The sequence below is a fragment of the Carcharhinus amblyrhynchos genome, chromosome 9, assembly GCF_965287045.1.
Source record: "Carcharhinus amblyrhynchos chromosome 9, sCarAmb.v2.hapA, whole genome shotgun sequence".
Lineage (NCBI taxonomy): Eukaryota > Metazoa > Chordata > Chondrichthyes > Carcharhiniformes > Carcharhinidae > Carcharhinus > Carcharhinus amblyrhynchos.
Genome location: NC_137332.1, coordinates 12,138,986 through 12,165,313, shown reverse-complemented (window position 1 = coordinate 12,165,313; position 26,328 = coordinate 12,138,986). Strand labels below are relative to the sequence as shown.

Here is a 26,328-nt window from a genome sequence, read left to right as displayed (position 1 = left end):
TTGTTTGTTGCACCTGCATGCTAACATCCTGGGTAGAGAAATAATTTGAATAGATGAATTATAAACAGCAATTGAGTATGTATTGATTTTAAAAAAAAAATTCTTTTGAAGGATTGCCTAGATGCCATATACTCTTGTACAGTTGTTTGCACTGGTGGTATTTGCATTGTGGAACCGGTGAGGTTTGAGAATTTAAGCAAGAACATGTACCAGCACTAAATCATCGATCCTTTGGAAAGACATAGGTGTAATTCTTTGTTTCTGGTCACGCACGGCTTGGTATGACTTGAATTGTAGCTGTTTGTCAGCTTGCCTGTGAGGAAAATCCAGCACTAACTTTAATGGGCCTTGAGTCATGTACTGTCACTTCACTTTCAAGAAGAAAAATCCCTGTGGGCCATTTGTGTATGATATGATTGGGTTGAATATCAAGAATATGCTCTTATGAATATTCCAAGCTTCCAGCAGTCAGCCTAGACTCAGTAGTAACATTCTTGCCTCTGTATCAATTTGCACCATGGATTTAAACCTTGCTCCAGAGATTTGAGCTTATTATTGGCACTGGCATTTCCATGCATTACCGAGGAGGTGCTGCACTGTAAAAGATGTGCTGTCTTTTAGTGGAGATGTTGAAGCAAGGTGCTGTCTGTCCTCTGAGATAAATGGAAAAAACCCCATTGCATTAATTGAGGAGAGAATTTCTGGTGGCTTCGCCAACATTTATATTCTTTAACTGATGCCACTAAAATTGATTATTTCAACAGCAACAACCATTTCCACTTTTATAGTGCCTGTAATGTAGTTAAACACTCCAAAGTGCTTCACAGGAGATTTGTAAAATGACACTTAACACCGAGCCACGAGAGATTTTTTTTGCTCATTCAAGAGATGTGGGATTCACTGGCTAGGTGTTCATTCGTTGTCCATCCCTAATGGCCCTTGAGAAGGCCGAAATGTTTTTGTAGGGGAATTATGATTTAGGACAGATGACCAAAAGCTTGGGTAGTGGTTGGTGTTACTGACCATCGTAAAGAAGGATAACGAGGTTTAGGAAGAATTCTGGAGCATGGGGCCTAGATATGTAAAAGGATGGCTATTAGCGGTGAAGTGATTAAACTCAGTGATGTGCCAGAGGTGAGAAACAGGAGAGTACAGAGGTTTCAGTGGCTGGTGGGTCAGTCACTGGAAGAGGTTAAAGATAGAATGGGGTGAACCAATGGGTGAGAAACAAGGATAAGAATTTCAAAATTGTGTTATCAGACAGACCAAAGTTAGTCAGCAGCTATAAGGGTGAGGGATGTACAGGAATTGGTGCAAATCTGGTTACACGCAGCAAAAGATTGGATGAGTTCCAAGTTCATGGAAGCTCAGTTTATAGGGCTATAGGTAAGCCTAGTAGGTATGGATATCATCGGCGCAACTTGTGGGCTAAAGGGCCTGTTTGTGCTGTAGTTTTTCTATGTTCTATAGAAGATAGTCCAGCCAGGCCAACAACAGTTGCAACAGCAGGTAGCTGAGGTAGGGCTGGAGCTCGGCAGTGTGGCTTTCTTGGTGATGGAATAGACTTAGGATTGGAAACTTTGTTCATTGCTATGCTGTTGGCATAATAGATGCTGTATTTCTGTAAGTTTGTTTATGCATTTTGTTTACCTTGGTACGCAAATGTAAGTTGGTCTTAATTTTTAATGTGCATAGAAATTTCAGTAACCAAGGGAAAAAGTATTCCTATGGCTAGAATCAGAGTGGCAGGTTGTTCAGCCCAGAGGCCTATGCTAGTGTTTGGGCTTCAGCCATGTTTCTGGTCATTCTTCTAAACTGAGTTCTTTCAGCTTGGGCTGTTCCTTTATTCCCATGTTTATCCAGCTTTCCCTTAAATGCATGTGTTTTTAAATGTACCTGTATTTCAAATTTTGCAAGTAGCAGATTACAAGAACAATTCTACAAGAATTATTGAAATTTCACTACCTGCCTAGTTACAAGAACAGGCAGTATTTACTTCAGAAGATGTAGAGCAGAGATTGTGGCTTCATTTAAGTTGGTAGAACAAATATTAATGGGATTCTTTTCTTTTTGGTTTGGATTCTGTTCTTGCTGCAGTTTTCAGTGTAGTGTTTCATGCTGTTGAAGCTGAAAGCTTCAGGAATACAAAAAGATTTTGGATTTCATCCAAATTTTTTTGGTTCCGGATGCGCTGTTGCATCTCTAGCAGGACAAGACTTCAGAGGGAGAATGGTTTATCATCCTGATCTGTTTTTAGGGCAATTGCATGCATTTATTGAATTTCCATGTTGTCCATGGAGTGAGTAAGGTGCACACCTTGGTTCTTGGTGGAGTATGTTGACTGAAGGGGTAAGGGGTGTGGTGGTGTGATTGGAGGAAACCTTGATTCTGTGATATTACTGACTTTCAATATAAAAACAATTCATGACCTCATCGATCGATTTGAAATGAGTGAATTTCTGGCCTTTCAAATACTAACTGCCCCTGATAGGCTTGGGTTGTTTTCATTGGAGCAGAAAAGACTGAGGGGCATCTTGATTGAGGTGTACAATATTGAGAAACATGGACAGGGTGGATAAGGAGCAGCTATCCCCCTTAGTTGAAGAGTCAGTCACAAAGGAACGTAGGTTCAAGGTGAGGGGCTTAAGGCAAATGTGAGGAAAATCTTTGTTTATCCAGAGGGTGGTGATAGCCTGGAATGCGCTGCCTGGGAAGGTGGTGGAGGTGGGTTGCTTCACCTCCTTTTAAAAAGTATCTGGATGAGCACTTGGCACATCATAACATTCAGGGCTATGGGCCAAATGCTGGCACTTGGGATTAGGTGGAGGTTCAGGTGTTTCTAATGTATCGGTGTATACTTGATGGGCCGAAGAGCCTCTTCTGCACTTTATGATTCTATGATGCCCCAGCACAGCTGGATGCTCCAGGTGTATTTTGGCCACAAAATCCCACTGGCCGGAAAAGGGGCAATCAACCATCTTCACCCACCCCTAAATCCTTAAACTTTCTATTTCGTCATCATACCATTTTTCTTATGAAATCTTTATCCTTCAAGGGGACGCTTAAGGAAATAATTTATAACTCTTAACAAATGTTTTCCATTGCATATTGTCCATCTTTTAATTCATTCACGTGATATGGGTGTTGCTGCCTCAGCCAGCATTTATTGTCCATTCCTAATCCTCAGAAGTGGTGGTGAGCTGCTTTCTTGAACTGCTGAAATCCTTGTGGTCTCGATACACGCACAATGCTGTTGGGGAGGGAGTTGCAGGATTTTGACCCAGTTCCAGGATTTTGACTCAAATTTGCTATAGCCAACTCATATCTGCATCATTGGCTTTGTTTAAATTCAAGATCCTTGGACAATAAGGGTAACTGGCGTGAGACTGATTGTCCTAGGTACGTCTTTTCACCATGCTGAAAGCAGATAGTCAATGAAGAGATTCAAACTATGCAAAAACAACTGTAATTCTGTTACAGTTTGGCATTCTGTAAAAGACCAGAAGGTGACCATGTGCTTCTGTACCATGCTTGGTGCCAACCATGCTTAAGTTGCAGTTGGAGTAGCAGCTACTGCCAAAATTTTGTTACTCAGAGGAACTAATAATCAAAGTGCTATATTCTACACCTAAGCTTTGGAAAACGTTCTTAATGAATTGATTCATTTTTCGGCATTGTGCTGCTAAACATGGTATTTCTGAAGAGCTCTTTAAACTGTTAGCAACCCAGTGATGATTCAGTGCAATGCTGCTTCTGTGTTTGATTGCCAACCCATGTCTGTAGTCCTTTGAAGTAAGCAACATCACTTTGGTTTGAGGTGGTTCAACAAATGCAACTTGGAATGAAGTAAACTCTCTGCTATAGACTGAGCATTCTGATACCCAAAGAAGGCTAGTTCATTATGCTCCTGTGCACAATTGCGTATTCCCCAGCCACCCTTGCTCGTTGTAGGAATTTGGAGTGGGAGGCTTGTCAGTGGAGCTGGGTTGTGACTACTTGACTCCAGTCAGTATTGTAAGTCAATGCACTAGCATTGAGGAACAGCATTTCTGGTGAGCTATTAGAGTAAATTATACCAATTTGTCTGTTTTAAAGCCGTATTTATCCCCTTGGACTATAGCTCTGTCGCCTTGCACTTAACAGGTTTGGTTGGGAAAGAAAAGACGTGCCTCTACACAGAAGACTGTGTATTCTCTATTTGAGGGACAAAAACTCTGATTGTAAGTTCCTCGTGGTTTTGGAGATTCTTCTGTATTAACAGTTTTCTGTGTGTGACAAGTACTCAGCTGACTACAAAGCAATCATTACATAATTACTTTGGATCAGACGTGGTGTGACCTCTGCTTGCTTGATGCACAATTTGTGGCAAGTTTCTCCTGCATTCAGTATTCAGCACACTGAACACTGGCATACTTCTAAGTTCTGATTTTTACGCCTGATAATTTTTTGAGAAAATGTTTACAATGAATAAAGCTTCCTGCAAAATTTTTATATGTATGTGATTATACAGAAATGTGTTGGGTGATTCGCTGCTCCTTTTTTTGTCTTTAAAAAGATTTGTCTCTTAAAAGCTGATTACACTTGTAAATGATACTTGCATGTGCTGTTTTAAAACAAAATGTGCCTGCCATTCACAGCTGGTTATGAGTAAATGATAAATTAGTGAGTGCTTTCAATGCCCGTAACCCAAAACTGTCAACTAGAAATCTTAATTTGAATAGGTCTTTTAATAAAACCCAACTGCTCAAACATTATATTATAGATAGTTAATCTAAATCCCTAAGTCCACTTTGCCTGGAGCAAATGCATATTTCTAATTTCAATGTGCACATAACTAAAAGATACATTTTGTAGAATTCAGTAACTTGCAAATTGCCAGCTATTACTTAATTCAAATAGCACTAAATTCCACTTTACAATGGTAGCAGTACTTAATTCATATTATTGACCAATTTAAATTCTTTCTAGCAGAAAAGTGACTTCAAACTGTCAAAAGAAGATAGTAATTACTGATTGCACGCAGTTCTAAGGAAATAGAAGGAAGTTGTTATGGTATATTAAGGAACCCGTTTCCAACTAAAACTCGTCATTTATACTATCTACCCTTTCATTACGTAGTACACTTCTTAGTACTTAATTGTTAATTTACTCATTTACACCATTCTTGTTTAACCTTTTGTAGCTTTATAAAAAGGATTGTAAATTTTGATGTGGATCTGGCACTTTCAACAAGAAGGGTTTCTTTTCATTCTTCAACTATTGTGCTGAGTGACTTGCTAGACCATTTCAGAGGGTAGCTAAGAGTCAACCACATTATTGTGGATCTGGAGTTGTTATTGAGTAGCTTTATACTCCAGATTTATTAATTGAATTCAAACTCTACCCGCTGCCGTGGTGGGATTGAAACCTTGACCCCAGAGCATTGGCCCGGGCCTCTGGATTGCTCGTCCTGTGACATTGCCACTTTTTCACCTTCTCGTGCCACTCTCTCCCCGATGACGTGGCATTGGGGCGGGGGAGGAGTTTAGCAATGGCAGCGAAAGAATGAAAGACCTGCCATGTGCAAAGTGTTTTTCATGATATCTCAAAACGCTGTACAACCAAATAAGTGTTTTAATGCTGTCACTGTTGTAGTTTAGGAGTGTCAGTGCCACAGCAATAATACTAATAAAAGTACGTTACGGTGGATGCTTAAAATCTGAAATAAAAACAGAAAATGCTGAAACTTCCAGAACGTCTGGCCGCATTTGTGGAGAGAGAAACAGAGGTAACGTTTTGAGCCCAAAATGACCCCTCTTCGCAACTGGAATAGTCAAGTTTTAGGTCTTGTCCCTGTAATATATCAAGATCTTAATCTTGAACCAGCTGGCCCAGCCTCCCTGCAACTGCTACTGTCTTTATGGCCTCGGAATAAGGCTGACATCTGAGCAAAGTAGGAAAAGATTTTTTGTATGACAAGAACTGTATTGTTTTGAAATAGTTTTACTTATTACACTTTGTCCAATTACAGCTCCCCGCACCCTTATAGTATAATTCTTATCTGATTGTCTTTGCTTTCAGCTCTGACAAAGGGTCATCCAGACTCAACGTTGGCTCTATTCTCTTTCCGCAGATGCTGTCAGACTTGCTGAGTTTCGCATCATTTTCTGTTTTTGTTTCAGGTTCCAGCATCCACAGTATTTTGTCTTTAATTTTATTTATTACTGTTCATGGTTGAATTTAAGCTTTGTTCCCTGATATCAAGGAGTGCATCGTTAGTTCACTGTCCAATCCAGTTACCTGGACCAATATAAATTGAAGCCATGTTTTATATATGGTGTAATTGAATCTGAACTTACGGCTCCTCAGGTTATCAGACAGAGAGACCAACAGCCCATCGTGGCAAGACCTATGCCAACCATGCTTAATCCCATGCTCTAAATTTTCCTTTTTTATGAATTCATGCACCATTTATTCACTTTATTTTGATTGTTCTTCCTCCATTTATTTTCCTGATGGGGTCTTGTAACCTCTCCCTTCATTGATTGTCAGGGCCTGGGATACAAAATTCCAGGCTAATGTGCAGTGAGGTACTGAGGGATTACAGTATATGTCAAAGTTGCTGTAATCTGAATGAGACAATAAACTGCAATTTTGTCTGGCTTAACTGATTCCATCCCTCCACCCCTACACTGAGTGACATCTCATTTGCTGATTTCAGTTCAATCTCAATTCATCATGCTCTTCCTCATTTTACACTGCTTTCCTGCTTTCCTCAATTCTTCCCTGCATATAAACTAACCAAACTGTATTTATGTTCCACCCCTCCCCCCCTTGACTTTGCCAGGTCATGTGACTTTAATACTTCCATCTGTGTTTGAACCCTGCTTTCCTTGACCTACTAATAACCTCGACTTGAGCACAGTTTCAAAATTTATAGGTGGTATAAAACTTGGGAAGTTTTGTGAATTGTGAGAAGGATAAAAAGGGTGTAGACAGACTGGTGGAATGGGCCAACAAGATGGAATTTAATATAGCTGTGAAGTGATTTATTTTGGTGGGAAGGAGAGGCAACAAGATAAAGGTCTTATTGTAAAGTGAGTGCAGGAGCTGAGGAACCTGTGAATATGTGTGCACAAATCATTGAAGGTGGCAAGGCAGATTGAGAGAGCAACTGACAAAGCAGATGGGTATGGAGTACAAACACAAGGAAGTTATGATGACCCTGCATAAAACTCTTCAACTTGAGTATAATGTCAGTTCTTCCAAGAAAGATGCAAAGACTTTAGAGAGGGTGCAGAAAAGATTAATGAGAATGGTTTGAGGGATGAAGAACTTCAGCCAAGTGGAAAGGTTGGAGAAACTGACACTGTTCGCCTTGGAGAAGAGGATTAAGAGGATGGAGAAAAACTTTGGGTTAGTGGAAGGATCAAAAATTAAAGCACACCGATATAACATGTTTGTAAAGAAAGCAAAGATTTTGCTGTCCCACCTTTGGCAGCTAACAATCTTATCAACTACACTCTCAACTATATCTAATTCCCCCCTGAAAATCATTACTGTCTCTCTGATAGTTTCCACCCATATGTTCCTAATTTCCGCTGAGTCCCAAAAGAATGCTGCGGATAACTAGTTTAACCATTCACTGCCAGATCTGGCCAGACCACACAAAATATCATCAGGTCATGTTCTCCTCTGTTAAAACAGCTCACTATTCCAGGATCACACTAGAATGCAAAGTTAATCCCCAGCTTCTTATCTCTGCTGCAAATCACCCCCATAAACCCCACTCCCCATCTCCTAAACCCTCACCACCAACAAGTGAAAGGAGAGCTCATGAACAACTTTGGGGGATATCCATATTAGTGCCTCTAATACCAGTGGCCTTTGTCATTGCTCTCTTTTCCAGTGACCCATCCAGCCACATTCATCTAAGGTTCCCCCACCTCACCCTGAATTCAATTATTTTTCTAGTTCCTCTTTTGTCACCGCCATATCCGCTCTGAAATCAGCTTGTCCATGAAACCTACGTCATGCTCACTGCCAGTTTTCCTACTAAACTCCTAACCACCCAACTTCCCTTCCTAGCTCTCATGTTGGCTGATATTGTTCACAGTCTATACTCTTAGGATCAATCCTGTCCATTGCTCTTCCAAATCAGAGAATCACCTATTATGGCTTCTTTTCCTGTTCCTGTACCAATTACCTCTGCGATTTCCCCAGGGATCTATCCTTGACCAGCCCCCTTCTCATCTAAATGCTGCCCCTTCGTGTTATCACCCAAGCACACAGTTTCCATATGTATGCTCCCAACTCTGTCACGATTGCCCATTCCTTGACCTGTCCACTCTCTCTAACTTGTCAGACTGCTTATCTGACATCCACTACTGGATGCAAAGGGATTTCCTCCATCTAAATATTAGGATGTTGAAAGCTACCACCCTAGTTCCCTGCTACAAACTGCCCTCTGGCTGCTGACTCCATGCTTCCCCCTGGCAGTTGACTGGGATGGAACATGTATGCTTGCAGATTTGGGAATCATATTTGATGCTGAGTTGCTCTTCCAGCCACACGTCCATACTGTGACCAAGATTGCCTTGGCAATAACTCCCGACTCAGCCATTCTCTCAGCACATTTGTTGCTGAAACCCTCATCTGTGCCTTTGTTGATTTTAAACTTGACTATTCTAATATGCTCCTGACTGATCATCCCCAGTCTATCCTTTGTAAACTTACCATTGAAAAATCTGCTGTCCCAATGAGCTTTGAGTGTGCTGATCGACAGGCTCCCAATTTTACAACTTTTTGACTTTAAAATTCTCAGCCTTCCTTTCAAATCCCTTCATGGTCTCATTTTTCCCTTTCTCTGTCATTCCATCCATAGAATTATAGATTCCCTACAGTGCAGAATGAGGCCATTCGGCCATTGAATCGCAACAGAGCATCCCATCCCATGTAATCCCTTACCCCACACATCCATCCTACTTATCCCTCTAACCTACTCACCTTTAAACACAAAGGGAAAATTTAGCATGATCAATCAACCTAATCTTTTGACCATGGGAGGAAACTTATGCAGACATGGGGAGATCATGCAAAATCCATTAGTCAATCACCCAAGGCTAGAATCAAACTCAGATCCCTGGCACTGAGGCAGGAGTGCTAACCATAGTGTCACAGCGTCACCCCACAGTTCTCCAATATCTGCATTACTTCAACTCCGACTTTTTGAGCATCCTCAATTTTATTCTCTCAGCCAATGATGACTGTGCCGTCACCTGCCAAGGCCCGACCCCCTTGAATCTCATTTATTCTTTGTGTACCATGGTGCTGTGAACTGCTTAGCCAAACGGTGATGGGGACAAGCATACGAGATAATGAAATACTGTCCTTCCATTTCATTCCATATACAAGTTTTTATGCACAAATGTTTTGTGATTGAAAGACAAGTCACATTGAAAATGTTCACTGTATTTGCGGACCCATCTTGTACAAACAAGATTGGAAACATTGTCTGCAGAAGCAATCAACCATGCAACAATAATGGCAGTGTGCTCTCAACTGCACTACCCCGCATCCATAGCAAACAGTGTAACTTCAGGTAATATATCAATGGGTTCCAGTAGTGCTGTCTATTTCTGTCGGTAAATTTTGCTGATGCCATATTTTCAAGCTGGGTTGTTGGTGGTTCATTTGAGAATAATGGCAATATTTTCCATTTAACTATGACTCAATTATGTTTGTATTTACATGTGTTTTACTTTTAAAGTTGCAGGAAATCCCAGTTGCCCTGCTCTGATTCTGTTTTGCATGTTCTGCCAGCACATCATGTGCAAAAACTAATTAGAGTGTAGCTATCACTGTAATTTTAACCCTGTGCAGCTAAAACTCTAAATTCAGTAGTTAGTTCTTTTTTTACGTCATTTTGCTGTTCCTGTCTTCCCATTTAACTTTTTTTCTTATTTCCTGGATCTGATTGTATATTTTGCAAGTAGGAACAGATTGTAAAACTTGTTTTTAATGGCTAGATTGGACTCTCAGTTTTGTTCTTCTTTCCTCAAACACATAATGATTTTTGTTTGATTATTGTTTCATGAGGTATGGGTGTCACTGGCAAGACCAGCAGTTGTTGCCCAGTCCCTAATTGCATTTGAATTGAGTGACTTATTGGGCCATTTCAGAGAGCAGTGAAGAGTCACCTACATTGCTGTGGGTCTGCATGTGAAGTGGCAGAAAAGATGAGCAGTCCAGGAGTCCATGAACCATCTTGACCTGCAATTGTAGGGGATTGCTGCAAGCAACACAATCCATGCTGAATCCCCAGTGGTAAATGGGAGGACTCTTACTTGGAATGCCCTCCACTGGGAGCCTCTTCACCTCCGACATATGGGTTAAATGCCACAGCATGTCCGGTGGGTTTATGAGGGCGAGAATGTGAAGAGTGTGTTGCAGCAGCCACTTCAATGATTAGTGAATGACGTGGTAAACAGTAACCAAGCCAATTGGCAAAGCTAGAACTAAGAGGCAGAACCTTGCTTTATTGAGGGAATTTATCAAGTTATTCAGTCTCCCACTCCACCCAGTGTCCCAGCTATCCCATATCTATATGTGCTCAAAAGCAATTGATACCCATCATAAGAACATAAGAAATAGGAGCAGGAGTAGGCCATCTAGCCCTTCGAGCCTGCCCTGCCATTCAATAAGATCATGGCTGATCTGTCGTGGCTCAGTTCCACATTCCCGCCCTCTCCCCATAACCCTTAATCCCCTCTCTTATCAAAAAGCCATCAGCCCGCATCTTAAAAATATTTAGCGAGGTAGCCTCCACTACTTCAACGGGCAGAGAATTCCAGAGATTCACCACCCTTTGAGTGAAGAAGTTCTTCCTCAGCTCCGTTCTAAACCGCCCCCCCTTTATCTTGAGGCTGTGCCCCCTAGTCCTACTGTCCTTTCTGAGCAGAAAGAGTCTCTCCACCTCTATCCTATCCATCCCATTCATCATCTTATATGTCTCAATGAGATCTCCCCTCATTCTTCTAAACTCTAACGAGTACAAGCCTAGTTTATTCAGCCTCTCCTCATAGCTCAACCCCCTCAACTCCGGCATCAGCCTAGTAAACCTCCTCTGCACTCCCTCCAAGGCCAAAATATCCTTGCGTAAGTATGGCGCCCAAAACTGCACACAGTACTCCAGCTGCGGCCTCACCAATGCCCTATATAGCCGCAGCAAGACCTCCCTACTTTTATATTCAATCCCCCTCGCTATGAAGGCCAGCATCCCATTCGCCTTCCTGACCACCTGCTGCACCTGCTTCTCTGAAGTAATAGATCATTGATAAGACATTGAAGTCCCCCATTTTGTTCATGTGGAAAATTGCAGCCAAACAGGAAGGTTATCTGGTAAGGGGTTTGGATGGGGAGGAGTTTGTTAGGTGTGTTCAGGAGGGTTTCCTGACACAGCACATGGATAAGCCTACGAGAGGAGAGGCTGTACTTGACCTGGTGCTGGTTAATGAACCAGGACAGGTGTCGGATCTCTCGGTGGGAGAGCATCTCAGGGATGGAGATCATAATTCTATCTCCTTCACGATAACATTGGAAAGAGATAGGATTAGGCAGGCTAGGAAGGTGTTTGTCTGGAGTAAGGGGAAATATGAAGACATCAGGCAGATAATTGGACGAGAAAACTGGAAGGAGTGTTCTTGGGGAAAAGTACTGAAGGAAGGTGGTGGATTTTCAAGGAATATTTGACCGGAGCTCTGCACGACAATGTTCTGATGAGACAAGGAGGTTTTGGTAGGTCGTGGGAACCGTGGTGCATGAAGGTTGTGATGAACCTAGTCAGGAAGAAAAGAAAGGCGTATAAAAGGTTCAGAGAGCTAGGAGATGTTAAGGATCTAGAGGAGTATAAGGCTTGTAGAAAGGAGCTTAAAAAGGAAATTAGGAGAGCCAGAAGGGGTCATGAGAAGACCTTGGTGGGTAAGGTTAAGGAGAATCCCAAGACGTTCTACAAATATGTGAAGAGTAAAAGGATGAGAAGTGAAGGGATAGGACCTATAAAAGGTGAAGGGGGAAAAGTCTGTGTGGAACCGGAAGAAATGGCAAAAGTGCTCAACAAGTACTTTGCCTCGGTATTCACGGTGGAAAGTGATCTGGGAGGTTGTACTACAGGTTTGCAGCAGACTGAAAAGATTGAGTATGTGGATGTTAAGAAAGAGGATGTGTTGGAACTTTTAAATTCTATCAAGATAGATAAGTCGCCGGGACCGGATGAGATGTACCCCAGGTTACTGTGGGAGGTGAGGGAAGTGATTGCAGAGCCCCTGGCGATGATCTTTGCATCGTAGATGGAGACAGAAGAGATTCTGGAGGATTGCGGATGTGGTCCCTATTTTCAAGAAAGGGAACAGGGATAGCCCAGGAAATTACCGACTGGTGAGTCTGACCTCAGTGGTTCGTAAGTTGATGGAGAGGATTCTGAGGGACAAGATTTATGGGCATTTTGAGAAGTTTAGAATGATCAGAAATAGCATGGCTTTGTCAAGGGCAGGTCGTGCCTTACGAGTCTAGTTGAGTTCTTTGAAAATGTGACTGAACACATTGACGACGGAAGAGCAGTGGACATGGTTTACATGGACTTCAGCAAGGCATTTGATAAGGTCCCCCATGCAAGACTTCTTGAGAAAGTGAGAGGGCATGGGATCCAAGGGGATTTGGCCTTGTGGATCCAGAACTGGCTTGCCTGCAGAAGGCAGAGAGTGGTTGTGGATGGGTCTTTTTCTGCGTGGAGGTCGGTCACCAGTGGAGTGCCCCAAGGATCTGTTCTAGGACCCTTGCTGTTTGTCATTTTCATAAATGACCTGGATGAGGAAGTGGAGGGATGGGTTAGTAAGTTCGCCGACAATACGAAGGTTGGTGGTGTTGTGGATAGTCTGGAGGGATGTCAGAAGTTGCAGCGTGACACAGATGGGATGCAAGACTGAGCGAAGAAGTGGCAGATGGACTTCAATGTGGATAAATGTGTAGTGGTCTATTTTGGCAGGACCAGTTGGATGAAGGAGTACAATATCAAGGGTAGGAGTCTTAGCTGTGTTGAAGAGCAGAAGGAACTTGGGGTCCAAGTCCATAGGACTCTTAAATCGGCCTCGCAGGTGGAGGATGTGGTCAAGAAGGCGTATGGTGTACTGGCCTTCATTAATCGAAGGATTGAGTTTAGGAGTTGGGAGGTAATGCTGCAACTTTATAAGACCCTTGTCAGACCCCACTTGGAGTACTGTGCGCAGTTCTGGTCGCCTCACTACAGGAAGGATGTGGAAGCTATTGAGAGGGTGCGGAGGAGATTTACAAGGATGTTGCCTGGATTGGGAGGCATGCCTTATGAAGAAAGGTTGAGGGAGCTAGGTTTCTTCTCCCTGGAGAGATGAAGGTTGAGAGGCGACCTGATAGAGGTTTATAAAATGTTGAGAGGAATAGATAGGGTGGATTCTCGGAGGCTTTTTCCCAGGGCTGAAACGGTCGCTACGAGAGGACACAGGTTTAAGGTGCTGGGAAGCAAGTACAGAGGAGATGTTAGGGGTAAGTTTTTCACTCAGAGGGTGGCGAGTGAGTGGAATCGGCTGCCATCGGTGGTGGTAGAGGCAAATTCACTGGGGTCTTTTAAAAAAACTTCTGGATGAGTACATGGGATCTACTGGGATTGAGAGTTACAGATAGTTCTGTGGCTTGGTAGGTATGGATGTGATCAGCGCAACTTGTGGGCCAAAGGGCCTGTTTGTGCTGTAGTGTTCTATGTTATCAATGATGTGTGTGAACTTCAACAGACAACTACAGTTTTTAAATCCACTCAAGTGAATCTTCTCCCAGGACATTGGCTGAAATTCTCGTGGGTGAGATCTTTCAGTCCCACACCTGGCAAATTCCCATTGCAAGTTTTCCAGAGGCAGGGGGTGCATGGAATGGAAGACCCCATTGACAGCAGCAAGATCAGAAAGGGTGTCGTGGTGGTGGGGGGAGAGGTGGGGAGGAGCAGAGAGAGAGATGAGAGGTGGAAGCACAGGAAATCCCATAGATTATGTTGTGGTCTTAACTAGAACTATTTTGCACACCAAAATATAACTGATCATGTTCTTTTAGCGTTTTTGGTGAAACTGAGCTGACTAATTCAGGATCCATTTATTTGGTCTTGGATTTTAAAAGGATTGATTTTGAAATGATGAAAAATAGCTCCTTCATTCAGCCCTTACAAAATCACTAAGTGAACCATGTATTTGCAGAAGCTGCACTGTTACATGGGAGAGGTGCTTGGATTTATGATGCATCTTACTGCTCCTCGCGTCTCAAACTGCTTCCCAAGAATAATGAATTAATTACCAAAGATTCAGCACTGGCTATTTTCCAATTCAGTAGTCAACAGTAATAAATATAATGCATTAATATATTGACTTCATGGAATTATTCAGTAAATCATTCGAGAAAACGCACAACTGTCCACTTAGTTGAAATTTGACTTGGAGTCTAATTCAGTGTACAGTGTTGGTAAGCAAAACAATGCATGTTAATACTTAAGCCCACATCAGTGGACTTTTAGCAGATATTATGCCTCATCAAATCTGGATGCACAGTATTTGCGGGTACAAATTTTTCAAACTTACATCTGCCGAATGTACCATTTTTCCAACCGGTGAAACAAAGAGGGATGAGCTGGAAGTAAGCCTAACTATCCATGAAATTACACAAGAAATTGCCCAGGTATTTGCAGTTGCTGAAAATATCTACTGTATTTTGTGTATCCCTGCCAAATGTTGTCATTGCACATTTTGGAACAATTGCTATCTATGTGCTTTCCTTAAGTGTTGAGGCAATTATGCTGTAATGGCTAAACTAGTGTTGCTGAATACCGCAGCGGTTTATTTCCTGCTTTCCCTTTTTAGCTCAATAACAACCTCCAACTCTGTCGTCCAAGAACAGAGAGCATTGTAATGAGACAGCACCAATAAAATGGCTAATGTTCAAAGCGCTGTCTGGAAATGTGAGCTGTCTATTCATGAGATTGCTGGAGTGCGCAATGAATTGGTGCATTTGTAATGGTGGCTAGTGCATTTCAGTACTTGTATCATCTGTTCGACCAATACAATTTTTTTCTTAGCATTTGAATATATAAATATATAAGCATTTTTCATAGGCAGTGGACGATGTGGTGTAATCTAACTATGCTTATCTAATGCATGTTGTAAAGCTTACTTATTACAAGAGTTGAGTCTAAATGTCTCGCTACATTTTTTTGTAGACTTAATTGACTCTAATATATACTAAACTGGAAAGCGAAATTTCAGACTTACTTTCAGTAATTGATGACTACGCTAGGAAAATAAAGGTTGTTTAGAAATAATATATATAGTTTTAAGTGTGTTTAATTTATGTTTCTGTGCCTGGAAGGGTAATAACCTATAGCTAGATTCATGCTGGACAAAGGTGCTGAGATGTGTGGGGATTGGTTTCAGTTCCCACTGTGATTCTATTGTGCTTAGAGAGGGTTATGATATAAAGAATATAGAACTAGCAGTGGTTGCTTAGCAACTGGATGCTCTTATAAGGATAAAAGCTTTAAACTTTATGTTTTAGTTGAATTTTTTGGCAGTTGGAGACAGGACATCAGAGAGTGAACATCTCTCAATCCTGCAAGAAAAGAAAACAAAACTGAGCAGGACAAAAGCAGCGAAGATGCAGACTTCCTCAGGTACCAGCTGCTGTCCAGATAACCAGGGAATTGGTACAGAGAGTTTCTTAAGACAGTCAAAGTTAGAGAGCAGAGGATATGGTCCAGGTGCAGATCAATGGGACTAGGCACAGTCAAGAAGGGCCAAAAGGCCTGTTTCTGTGTTGTAATGTTTTATGGTTCTATGGATATCTGAGGAGAGATTAAACAGTTTGAGTTTATACTCACTGGGTTTAGAAGGATGAGTACGAATCTGATCAGGTATATAAAATTTTAAAAGGGATGGATAAAGTAATTGTAGACCAAACATTTCCTTTTATAGAACAATTTAGAATAAGACATCACATCTATAGGTCAAGAGGCAGTAAATTTAAAATTGAGATGAGGAGGAACTAATTCCTGCAGAGGGTGGTGAATTTATGGAACTCGCTGTCCCATAGCACATTGGAGTCTGAATCATTGAATGGTTTCAAGAGGGAGATGGACATATTTTTTAATTAGAAAAGGGATGTGGGGAACAGGTGAGGGAGTGGATTTGAGACCAGGGAAGAGATCAGCGATGATCTGATTGAATGGTGGAGTAGGCTCGAAGGGCTGAATTTGTCTCTTGCTTCTCCTAATTCCCATGTCCTTTGTCAGTGATAGTCAATAATCAATGAAGGAACCTGGCTAGACGTTAATTATGGTTGGCTACTGACTGTCTGGTTGTAACAAATGCCGTCTGTAAAGGTTACATACACCCAGCTCAATGATATTCCTCTGACGTATCTGATAAACAAAATAGACTGTAGACAGTGGGTGTTTGGTGCAAGGCTTAGGGTGGGGGAGGTGGTGGAAGTAGTGGGTAAGGAGCTTCTAAAAACTCTAATCTATGGGGCAATGGTAGATGTATAAATGGCTTGAGTGCAGTAGAAAGGCCAGATGGACTGATCTTGCTGAATGGCCTGGTTATGCAGTATATTTTGGGTGTTAGGAAGGAAATTAAAAAGCAGAAACTTTCTGAATTACTCCTATGCCGCATGAATACTGAAATAATAGGATAAAAAGCATAAAGATGTAGCTAAGGAATGGTGCAGGAGGAAGGACTTCAGGCTCCTTGGGAAATTGGGATATGTTTTCGGACAGATGGGACCTGTTCAAGGTGAGTGGGATACACCTCAGCAGAACTGAAACCAGTGTCTTTCTGAGAAGATTAACATGTGCTGTGGGGAAGGATTTAAACTGGTTTGCTGTGGGGAAGGATTGAAACTAATTTAGCAGGGGGCTGCATTCAGCATGAGACATGAGAGAGCAAAAATCAAATAGTTATTAGAATCATAGAAAAACTACAGCACAAACAGGCCCTTCAGCCCACAAGTTGTGCCGATCATACCTCTACCTACTAGCCTTACCTATAACCCTCAATCCTGTTAAGTCCCATGTACTCATCCAGAAGTCTCTTAAAAGACCCTATCAAATTTGTCTCCACCATCACCAACGGCAGCCAATTCCACTCACCCACCACCCTCTGAGTGAAAATCTTACCCCTGACATCTTCTCTGTACCTACTCCCCAGCACCTTAAACCTGTGTCCTCTTGTGGCAGCCATTTCAGCCCTGGGAAGAAGCCTCTGAGAATCCACTCGATCAATACCTCTCAGCATCTTATGCACCTCCGTCAGGTCATCTCTCATCCTTTGTCTCTCCAAGGAGAAAAGACCGAGCTCTCTCAACCTATCTTCATAAGGCATGCCACTGAATCCAGGCAACATCCTTGTAAATCTCGTCTGCACCCTTTCAATGGCTTCCACATCCTTCCGTAATGAGACGACCAGAACTGAGCACAGTACTCCAAGTGGGCTCTGACCAGGGTTTTATAAAGCTGCAGCGTTATCTTCCGACTCCTAAACTCAATTCCTCGATTGATGAAGGCCAGATCACCATACGCCTTCTTAACCACATCCTCTACCTGCGAAGCTGATTTGAGTCCTATGAACCCGGACCCCAAGATCCTTCTGATCTTCCACACTGCTAAAAGTCTTACCATTAGTATTACACTCCTTCATCCCATCTGACCTGCCAAAATGTACCACTACACGTTTATCCGGGTTGAAGTCCATCTGCCACTTCTCCGCCCAGTCTTGCAACCTATCTATGTCACGCTGCAACTTCTGACATCCCTCCAGACTATCCACAACACCTTCAACCTTCGTGTTATGGGCAAACTTACCAATCCATCCCTCCACTTCCTCATCCAGGTCATTAATGAAAATCACAAACAGTAAGGGTCCCAGAACAGATCCCTGGGGCACTCCACTGGTGACTGACCTCTCTGTGCTGCATTCAAGTTTGAGGCCTGGAACAAAGAAAAGAACAGCACAGGAACAGCCCTCCTTCAGCCCTTCAAGTCCATGCCAATCATGATACACTACCTAACTTTAAAAAAATTGTGCCCTCACTCGGTCTGTATCCCTCTATTTCATCCCTCTATTTCATCCCTATTCATGTACCCATCCAGATGCCTTTTAAATGCTGTTAATGTGCCTGCTTCCACCACTTCCTTTGGCAACGCATCCCAGGCACCCACCACTCTCTGCATGGAAAAACGTCCCCTGCACATCTCCCTTAAGCTTTTCCTCCCCTCACCTTGTGCAGCCTTGTTAATTGTCACTTCCACTCTTGGAAAAAAGCCTCAACCATCCACCCTGTCCATGCCTCTCATTATTTTGTAGACCTCCTCATCAGGCCTCCCCTCTGCCTCTGTCTAGTGAAAGCATTCCTAGTTTATTCAACCTCTGCTCATAGCCAACACACTTGAGACTAGGCAACGTCCTGGTGAACCTTCTTTGCGCTCTCCAAAGCTATAGTGTGGCAACTAGCACTGCACGCAGTACTCCAAATGTGGCCTAACTAAGATTTTATATAGCTGCAACACGATTTCCCAAATCTTGTACTCAATGCTCCGGCTGATGAAGGCAAGCATGCCATATACCTGATTTTATTTATTATCGCTTCCATTTATTGAGCATTGCATTGTAATTGAATTTATGTTTGTTATATACTGCATTAGTCTTGTATGGATATAAATGTTTATTGGCTCTATTTTCAAAAAGAAATACAGCCCTGTCTTCAGAAGTTCATTGTAAATTCATGTTTATCTGAGATATATTTCATTTATTTGGGGTTAAAGTTCAGCAGCTGGCTGCGTTGTTCCATTGTGATTGTTCCCCAGAGCGCATTTAAAACAGAAATTCACAACTGCGCGTTGTTCCTGAATACGCTAAAGAGCCAGCAAGCTGCACAAATGCCCCTCTTATACACAGTAAGAAATGCAGATGGTTATATTAGTCACTTGTGTTTCAAATGTAAGAAGCACATAGAATTACTGTGTCATTGCAGCATGAAATCAAACTATTTTAACTCAGTTGAATTTTTAATCGGGAGGAGGAAGAGTAACAATTCATACTTTTGTGTAGAAAAGGCATGTTGCATTCACTCCAAGCTAGTTGCGAATCTTTAATGTTCATTATAGAATTTGGCAAGCGACAAATTGCACCCCAGATTTTTAATGTATTTTTCAAATGCTTCTATATGTTTCTATGACTGTGAAAGGCCATCAGGCACTGAGTAATGGTCGTTTTACAGCTGTAGAACTGCATTACTGCATTTAACAAATCTGTTACCTATTTTCATGCTCCACTTGAAGCAGCAGAGTACTTCATAGTCTTTGCAACATTGCTTTTACGTTAACTAACTGACTGGCATTCTCCCATTTATTGGAGTGTATTTTGTGTATTCCCCATGAGAAGAACTATTATTCCCCCCAGGTGAGCTTTCTACCTTACTTCTGTGTCCTCATCAAGACTATCTATTTACACTTTCAATGTTGCCCTACTTTCCCCTATTTCAGCTTATCTGCTGTTGAAACTCTAGGTAATGACCTAGTGTATGATCACTAGATTATTAATCCAGAAACTCAGCTAATGTTCTGGGGACCTGGGTTCGAATCCCACCATGGCAGATGGTAGAATTTGAATTCAATAAAAAAATCTGGAATTAAAAGTCTAATGATGATCCATGAAACCATTATTGATTGTTGGAAAAATCCATCTGGTTCACCAATGCCCTTTAGGGAAGGAAATCTGCTGTCTTTACTTTGGTCTGGCCTATGTGTGACTCCGGAGCCACAGCAATGTGGTTGACTGTGAACTGCCCTCGGGTAACTAGGGGTGGGCAATAAATGCTGACCGGCCAACGATGCCCATGTCCCACAAATAAATAAAAATCTGTCCTTTTGTTACCTCCAGAGTTGATTATTCCAACTTGCTCTTAATCAACCTCCCACCTTCTACCGTCTGTAAACTTCAAAACCTTGCTCAATTCCTAATTTGCATCGATAAGACGTTAGCTTGGGCAATGTCTCAATTTTTAAAATTTTCATCCTTGTATTCAAAACCCCTCCATAGTCTCACCCCTCCTAATCTCTGCCATCTTTTTCAGCCTGCCAATCCCCTTGCCCACCACCGAGATTTCTGTGTTTGCCAATTCTGGCCTCTTGACCATTTCCAGTATTGGTCACTGCACCATTGGTGGCTTCAGCTGCTGGGCCCGTAATTCTGGAATTCCCTCACAAAACATCTCCGCCTCCTCCTTTCTCCTTTAAAATGCTGTTTAAAACTTAGCTCTGGCCTGCTATCTCTATATGCTAAAATAAATTTGAAATACTGTGTGGATACTGGAAACCTGAAATAAAAAGACAAGATTCAGTGCCGTCTTAAAGCAAAAACATGAGATGGCGCAGATTGGCGCTGGCAGGTGGGGGTGGAATTCAAAAATGAAAGGCAGAGTTCATGGTCTGATGTCAAACTCAATGTTGAGTCTAGAAGGCTGTATTTATCTAAAGATAAGGTGCTATTCCTCCAGCTTGTATTGGGCTGCACTGGAACATTGCACCAGCCTCAGACAGAAAAGTGAAGGGAGAGTTAGGTGGTGAATTGATGTTGCAAATGACCTAAAGGTCAGTCACATTTACAGACAGAGCGATGGTATTATGCAGAGTGATCACTCAGTCTGCATTTTGTCTCTGTTGTAGAGAAGACCGCATTGTAAGCAGCAAATACAGTCAAATAATTTGAAAGAAGTGCAAGTAAATTGTTACTTCACCTGGAAAGAGTTGGGGAGGGGCGGGGTGTGGAAGGGGAGGAGGTGAGGAGATAAAGGGCAGGTGTTAAACCTCCTGTTAATGCATGGGAAAGGGATGAGGTATTGGGAGTTATGGAGGAATGGACCAAGACATGACGTGAACAGTCCCATCAGAATGCTGGCGGCGGGGGGGAGATGTGTTTGTTGATGGCATCAAGCTGGAGCTAAATCGTGGAGAATAAGGAGGCTGGTGGGGTGCAAAGTGAGGACAAGGGGAAACTTACCATGATTCTGGGAGTGAGGGGAAGGGGTGAAGTCAGAGGTGCTGTAAATGAGTCAGACATAGTTGAGTGTCCTATCAGTGCCAATCTATATTCTGTTTGCATGTTTTCTTTTTCAGAAAATGCTGACCTTTTTACCTGAGCTTCTGTTTTGCTCTATTTGCCCTCCCATCCTTTTCAACAGCATAAAACCCATCACATCTCTACATCTCTTTCCACTTGTGAAGCAGTCATGTTGGATTCAAAACATTAACTCTGTTTTTCTCTCTCTGCGGATGCTGCCAGTCCTGATGATTTTTTTTTCCCTAGCATTTTATCTCGCCTTTGGCTGTGTTAAATTTTCTCCCGTAATTCTTGAGTAGAGTGCCTTGGGGCATTTTACTACATTAACGTTGCTAAAGAAGTACGAGTTCTTGTTTTTCATTATTAGCACATTGATGATTTTCTGGCCTTTGCAGAGTGTTGGCTTGAGAGACTGGCACTGAGATGGAGAACAGTAGCTACTTGTTTGTAGCAAATGCATGAATTGTTAGACAACCACAAATAACTTGAGAATAAAAGTTTTATTGTTAAAATTGAATTGACTACAATTTAGAACTTACACTGCAAAATACTAACCTTTGCTGTTTTTTTCCAGTTTTGTTTGTGTATCAAGTCTGATAGAAAATCCTACAAAGGTCAATTTCTTTTGTCTGGTATAATTGGATTTTTGTCTGCTTAGTGGCTTAGTTGACATCCATAGCTAAGCACAACCATTGAGCAGGAGAGATGAAACTGGGATATGAAGGAACCAACTTGAACAAAAAAACAAATTGACAGAATGCATGCTGCTGCACATTACCTGCATTATCTAATTGCTTTCAGTTGCAGCTAGGGAGTTACTATTGAATGCCCATTGGTCATATGGTAAAATATATTGCAGTATAATTAGATGCTGGACAATAAATCCTTTATCTCGTGCCTCTGGGCGCTTTGTTCCTCGGAATTAGAATGCATCAATATGATACAGTATTCCTTTTCAAACATATGGCAAGCTTTTCATATGCATGTTTCCTTGTCATAGATTGTACACTTCAAAGGTGTATGTGTCACATTCATCTGTACACTTGACATTGCATTACAGAAGTTCTGCAGATCATGATGGTTACTGATCTGTCTGGGTTACTGAACTGGAGAGTTTGCTTTAACTTCTGTGGACCATTTAGGTATACAAACATGAAATTTGACGGTCACAAAAATTTGCATTTGTTTTCAAGCCCTTGGTGCTGATTTGAGCTTTACACAATATGGTAATAGCTTAGGTAGCCCTTTATAAACCTCTAAGCCATGAAACTCAAACGTGACAAACCAGCAAATAAATTTAAATGAGAGTTGCCTAGGTTCCATGTATAAGGTGGTCAGGACTCTGGGGTGGTTAAAGCCCACAGGCCAGAGTGTGAACATCCCTGATTCCTGATCTAAGCAATTAACAGAAAAAACATGTTTTGCTTTAAAATGTAGCTTCCCCACACCCTCCGCCCCACCTCACTTGGTCCTGTCAAATTGTGAAATTTTGTTTTCCATATCATTATATGAGAGCTGACAGGAGCTAGCCATAAGCTAAATAAAAGGCTTTGTGCTGGGTTGTCACATTCAGATTATGCCTTTGATCAGTTGTTGAAGTTGCTTGCCTTGAATCGAAATAATAAGAGCGAATGTGCATCTCTAAAAGCCGACCATCGTTGCAAGTATTTCAATGAAGCTTTATGAGCTCGATGACCATTTGCTGCTGTCTCACTTCTGCATTTGGGCTGCTTAGTTGGTAACCCAAGGGTTCACTGAGTATACAAAACATCAGAGAAAAAGTGCTGGAAGAGTTCTCTGTATTTGCATTACTAAGCCTGGCTCCATTAACCCAACTGTAAAATCTACAACACCATTTGATAAGAGAGACAGGCTTTGTGACATAAAATATTGCTCAGTTTACTGGTTGCAGTACACAGAAATTGCATTCTTAAAGGATGAATTTGGATGTGGATAATACAAAATATAGTGATTAAAATATGTATGCAATCTTATGTTTATCTTGATCAACAAAGTCATCTTTGTATCAATTTGATGTCTATTGCTTTGTCTTTCCATCAGCTTTATGCTGGAGCTGTCCTCGAAGTATGTGGATGAAAATTGGGGAGGTTCCCCCAAGTCCAGGGTAAGTGAATAAAACCACACCTATTGTTTATACTTTTGAGCAACAGTTACTATAATTCCAGACTGTATACTTAACAGCACATGACTGGATCTTGCGAGCTAAAGATAAGAACTATGCATAAATTTCAACTTGCAGCAAAAATCATTCATTTCAAGCTATTTAAGAATGTTTGATATCATCTGTTTTATCCCACCTTGGTGTAGCGGTTGATTTGGAAGATTGGATTGACCTATTTCAGGACTTGGGCACAAATATCTAGGCTGATATGTTCTCCGTGTCCAAGGCGACATTCATCCCTCCACAAATCAAGTTAATTTATTAGTCACAAGTAAGGCTTACATTAACACTGCAATGAAATTACTGTGAAATTCCCCTAGTCATCACAGTCCAGTGCCCGTTTGGTGCCAATGCACCAAACCAGCATGTCTTTCAGAATGAGAGGAAACCAAAGCACCTGGCGGAAACCCACGCAGACACAGGGAGAAGTTGCAAACTCCACACAGTTACTCAAGCCGGGAATCGAACCCAGGTCCCTGGCGCTGTGAAGCAGCAGCCCTCTATTGTCAAATACCTTCGAGCCTGATTATTCCTCTTGCTGGCACCTTGTTTTGTGTAAATTGGCTAGCACATGGATATACAAACCTCACAGTGACTATAATTCACTGTTTGCAATGCAGTTTGGGATGTGCCAAGGGTATGAAAGACTCTATGTATAAAATGAAGTTCCTTTCTTCCCCATTAAGAATTATAATAGCTAAACATAGTTTTTTAAAAAAAAGAATGGAACGCTATAAGAGTTGCTAGGGTAAAATCCTGAAACTCCCAGTCAGCATCGGGTGTGCCAACCAGGTGGACTGTAGTAGCTCAAGAAGGCAACTCTCCACCACCATCTTGAGTTTTAGCTAGAGGTGAGACTGGATAGGTTGTGTTTGTTATCCCTGGAACAGAAGATCTGATCTATAAAAGTAAGAGGCGTGGATTAGTTGATCATAAAAATCTTTTCCCCATGGCATAAGTGTTTAAGATCAGTGTGAGGAGAAAGTGGTGCAGAAGGGATCTGAGGAAAACATGTTTTCACCTAGTGGGTGGTGGAAATACGGAACACACTGCCTGAGAGGATGGTGGAGGCAGGTCCTGTTGCAACATTTAAGAAGCATCTAAACAAGCACTTAAATCACCAAAACATAGTAGGCTACAGTCCAAAGCTGGTAAATGGGATTAGTATAGGCTGGTATTCGATGGTCAGCATACACGTGGTGGACTGAAGGGCCTGTTTCTTTGCTGTATGACTCTGTGACAATTAGGGATAGGTAACAAATGTTGACCTTGAAAAATATTAAATATAGACAAAATGCAAGTCCGAAAATCAAACTATTTCCATTCCTGACACTTTCAACAAGATGGCTGAAAATGCATTTGAAAAGTTGGACTATCAGGTAGGTGTTTAAAGAGGACACAGATTTTCCCCAATAGTCCATTCTTAAATGTTTTCCACCACTATGGCTTTCCTTGTGTCACATCTGGATCTGTTGTCAACTAATTGAAGAAGTGGTTTGCCGTGATTGAGCAACAACTCTATTATCATGGCATCATGTAACTATCAGGAAAGTAGAGATGGACTAGATGAACCTTGAGCTTGTTTGATCTGGCAATTCCTATGATCCTGCAATGTGGTTGAAGGAAGCCCTTTAGATGTGGTACAGACAGGCTTTGCTTTGAAAATTGTACCATCCTGGCCACTGTTAGAGAAGATTAAAGAAGAAGGAATTTAGAGTGGAGCAATGTGAAATAAGAACTGGCTGGAAGGGAGATGAACATGAGAAGTTACAAGTGGCTACTGAGAGGTTGGCAGTAACCTACTAGGTTCTGTTCTGAGATTACTTCTATTCATTGTGCATCAATGATTTTGATGCAGGATTAGAGGGAATTATATTCACATCTTCAGATTAGACTAAAATAAGAGCCATTGCAAACAAATTCAAGGATCAATGTAATTTGCAAAAGGATATTGATAAAATGGTGGCATGGGTAAATAAAGTAGCTGATGGGATTCAGTATCAGCAAATGTGGAACGTTAGCATTGCTACCTCATGGCACCAGGGACCCAGGTTCAATTCCAGCCTCTGGTCACTGTCTGTAGAGTTTGCACATTCTCCCCATGTCTGTGTGGGTTCCCTTTCACGGTCCAAAGATGTGCAGGCGAGGTGGATTGACCATGCTCTCAATTGCCCTTTAGTATCTAGGCTGATACCGGAGTTGAGGGGGTTGAGCTATGAGGAGAGGCTGAATAAACTAGGCTTGTACTCGTTAGAGTTTAGAAGAATGAGGGGAGATCTCATTGAGACGTATAAGATGATGAATGGGATGGATAGGATAGAGGTGGAAAGACTCTTCCCGCTCAAAAAAGACAGTAGGACTAGGGGGCACAGCCTCAAGATAAAGGGGGGGCGGTTCAGAACGGAGTTGAGGAGGAACTTCTTCACTCAAAGGGTGGTGAATCTCTGGAATTCTCTGCCCGTTGAAGTGGTGGAGGCTGCCTCGCTAAATATTTTTAAGAAGCGGGTTGATGGGTTTTTGATAAGAGAGGGGATTAAGGGTTATGGGGAGAGGGCGGGAAAGTGGAACTGAGCCACGACAGATCAGCCACGACAGATCAGCCATGATCTTATTGAATGGCGGGGCAGGCTCGAAGGGCCAGATGGCCTACTCCTGCTCCTATTTCTTATGTTCTTATGTTCTTATGAAATGCATGGAGTTATGAGTGGGGTTGTAGTCAGTACAGACTCAATGAGCCGAATGGCTCCTTCCGTACTGTAGGGTTTCTGTGATTCTATATTTTGTTTTCTTTCAAAGTACATAATATCTGTGATTATGCTTTGAGAAAAGGCTGGATGAAGAGAAAAGGCAAATAATTTTGGAATTCCAGGTTGAGCAGAATAGCTAAACAAAGCTAATTTCCAGTGGTCAAGGAACGAGGAAGCATTGCTAGTAAATATATTACAAGAGATGTCGGACCTGGCAGGAAAAACCTTTTCTTAACCTTTT

At 41.9% G+C, this 26,328-nt stretch overlaps 1 protein-coding gene across 1 annotated transcript in view; it reads left to right on the top strand.

Moving 5' to 3' along the window:
* The window catches only part of selenof (selenoprotein F), a 64,502-nt gene that overhangs the window by 19,116 nt on the left and 19,058 nt on the right, over window positions 1–26,328 (top strand). The window contains exon 3 of the mRNA XM_080195178.1: window positions 23,220–23,283. Coding sequence (XP_080051304.1) covers window positions 23,220–23,283 — 64 coding nt within the window. The remainder of the gene's footprint in view (window positions 1–23,219; window positions 23,284–26,328) is intronic.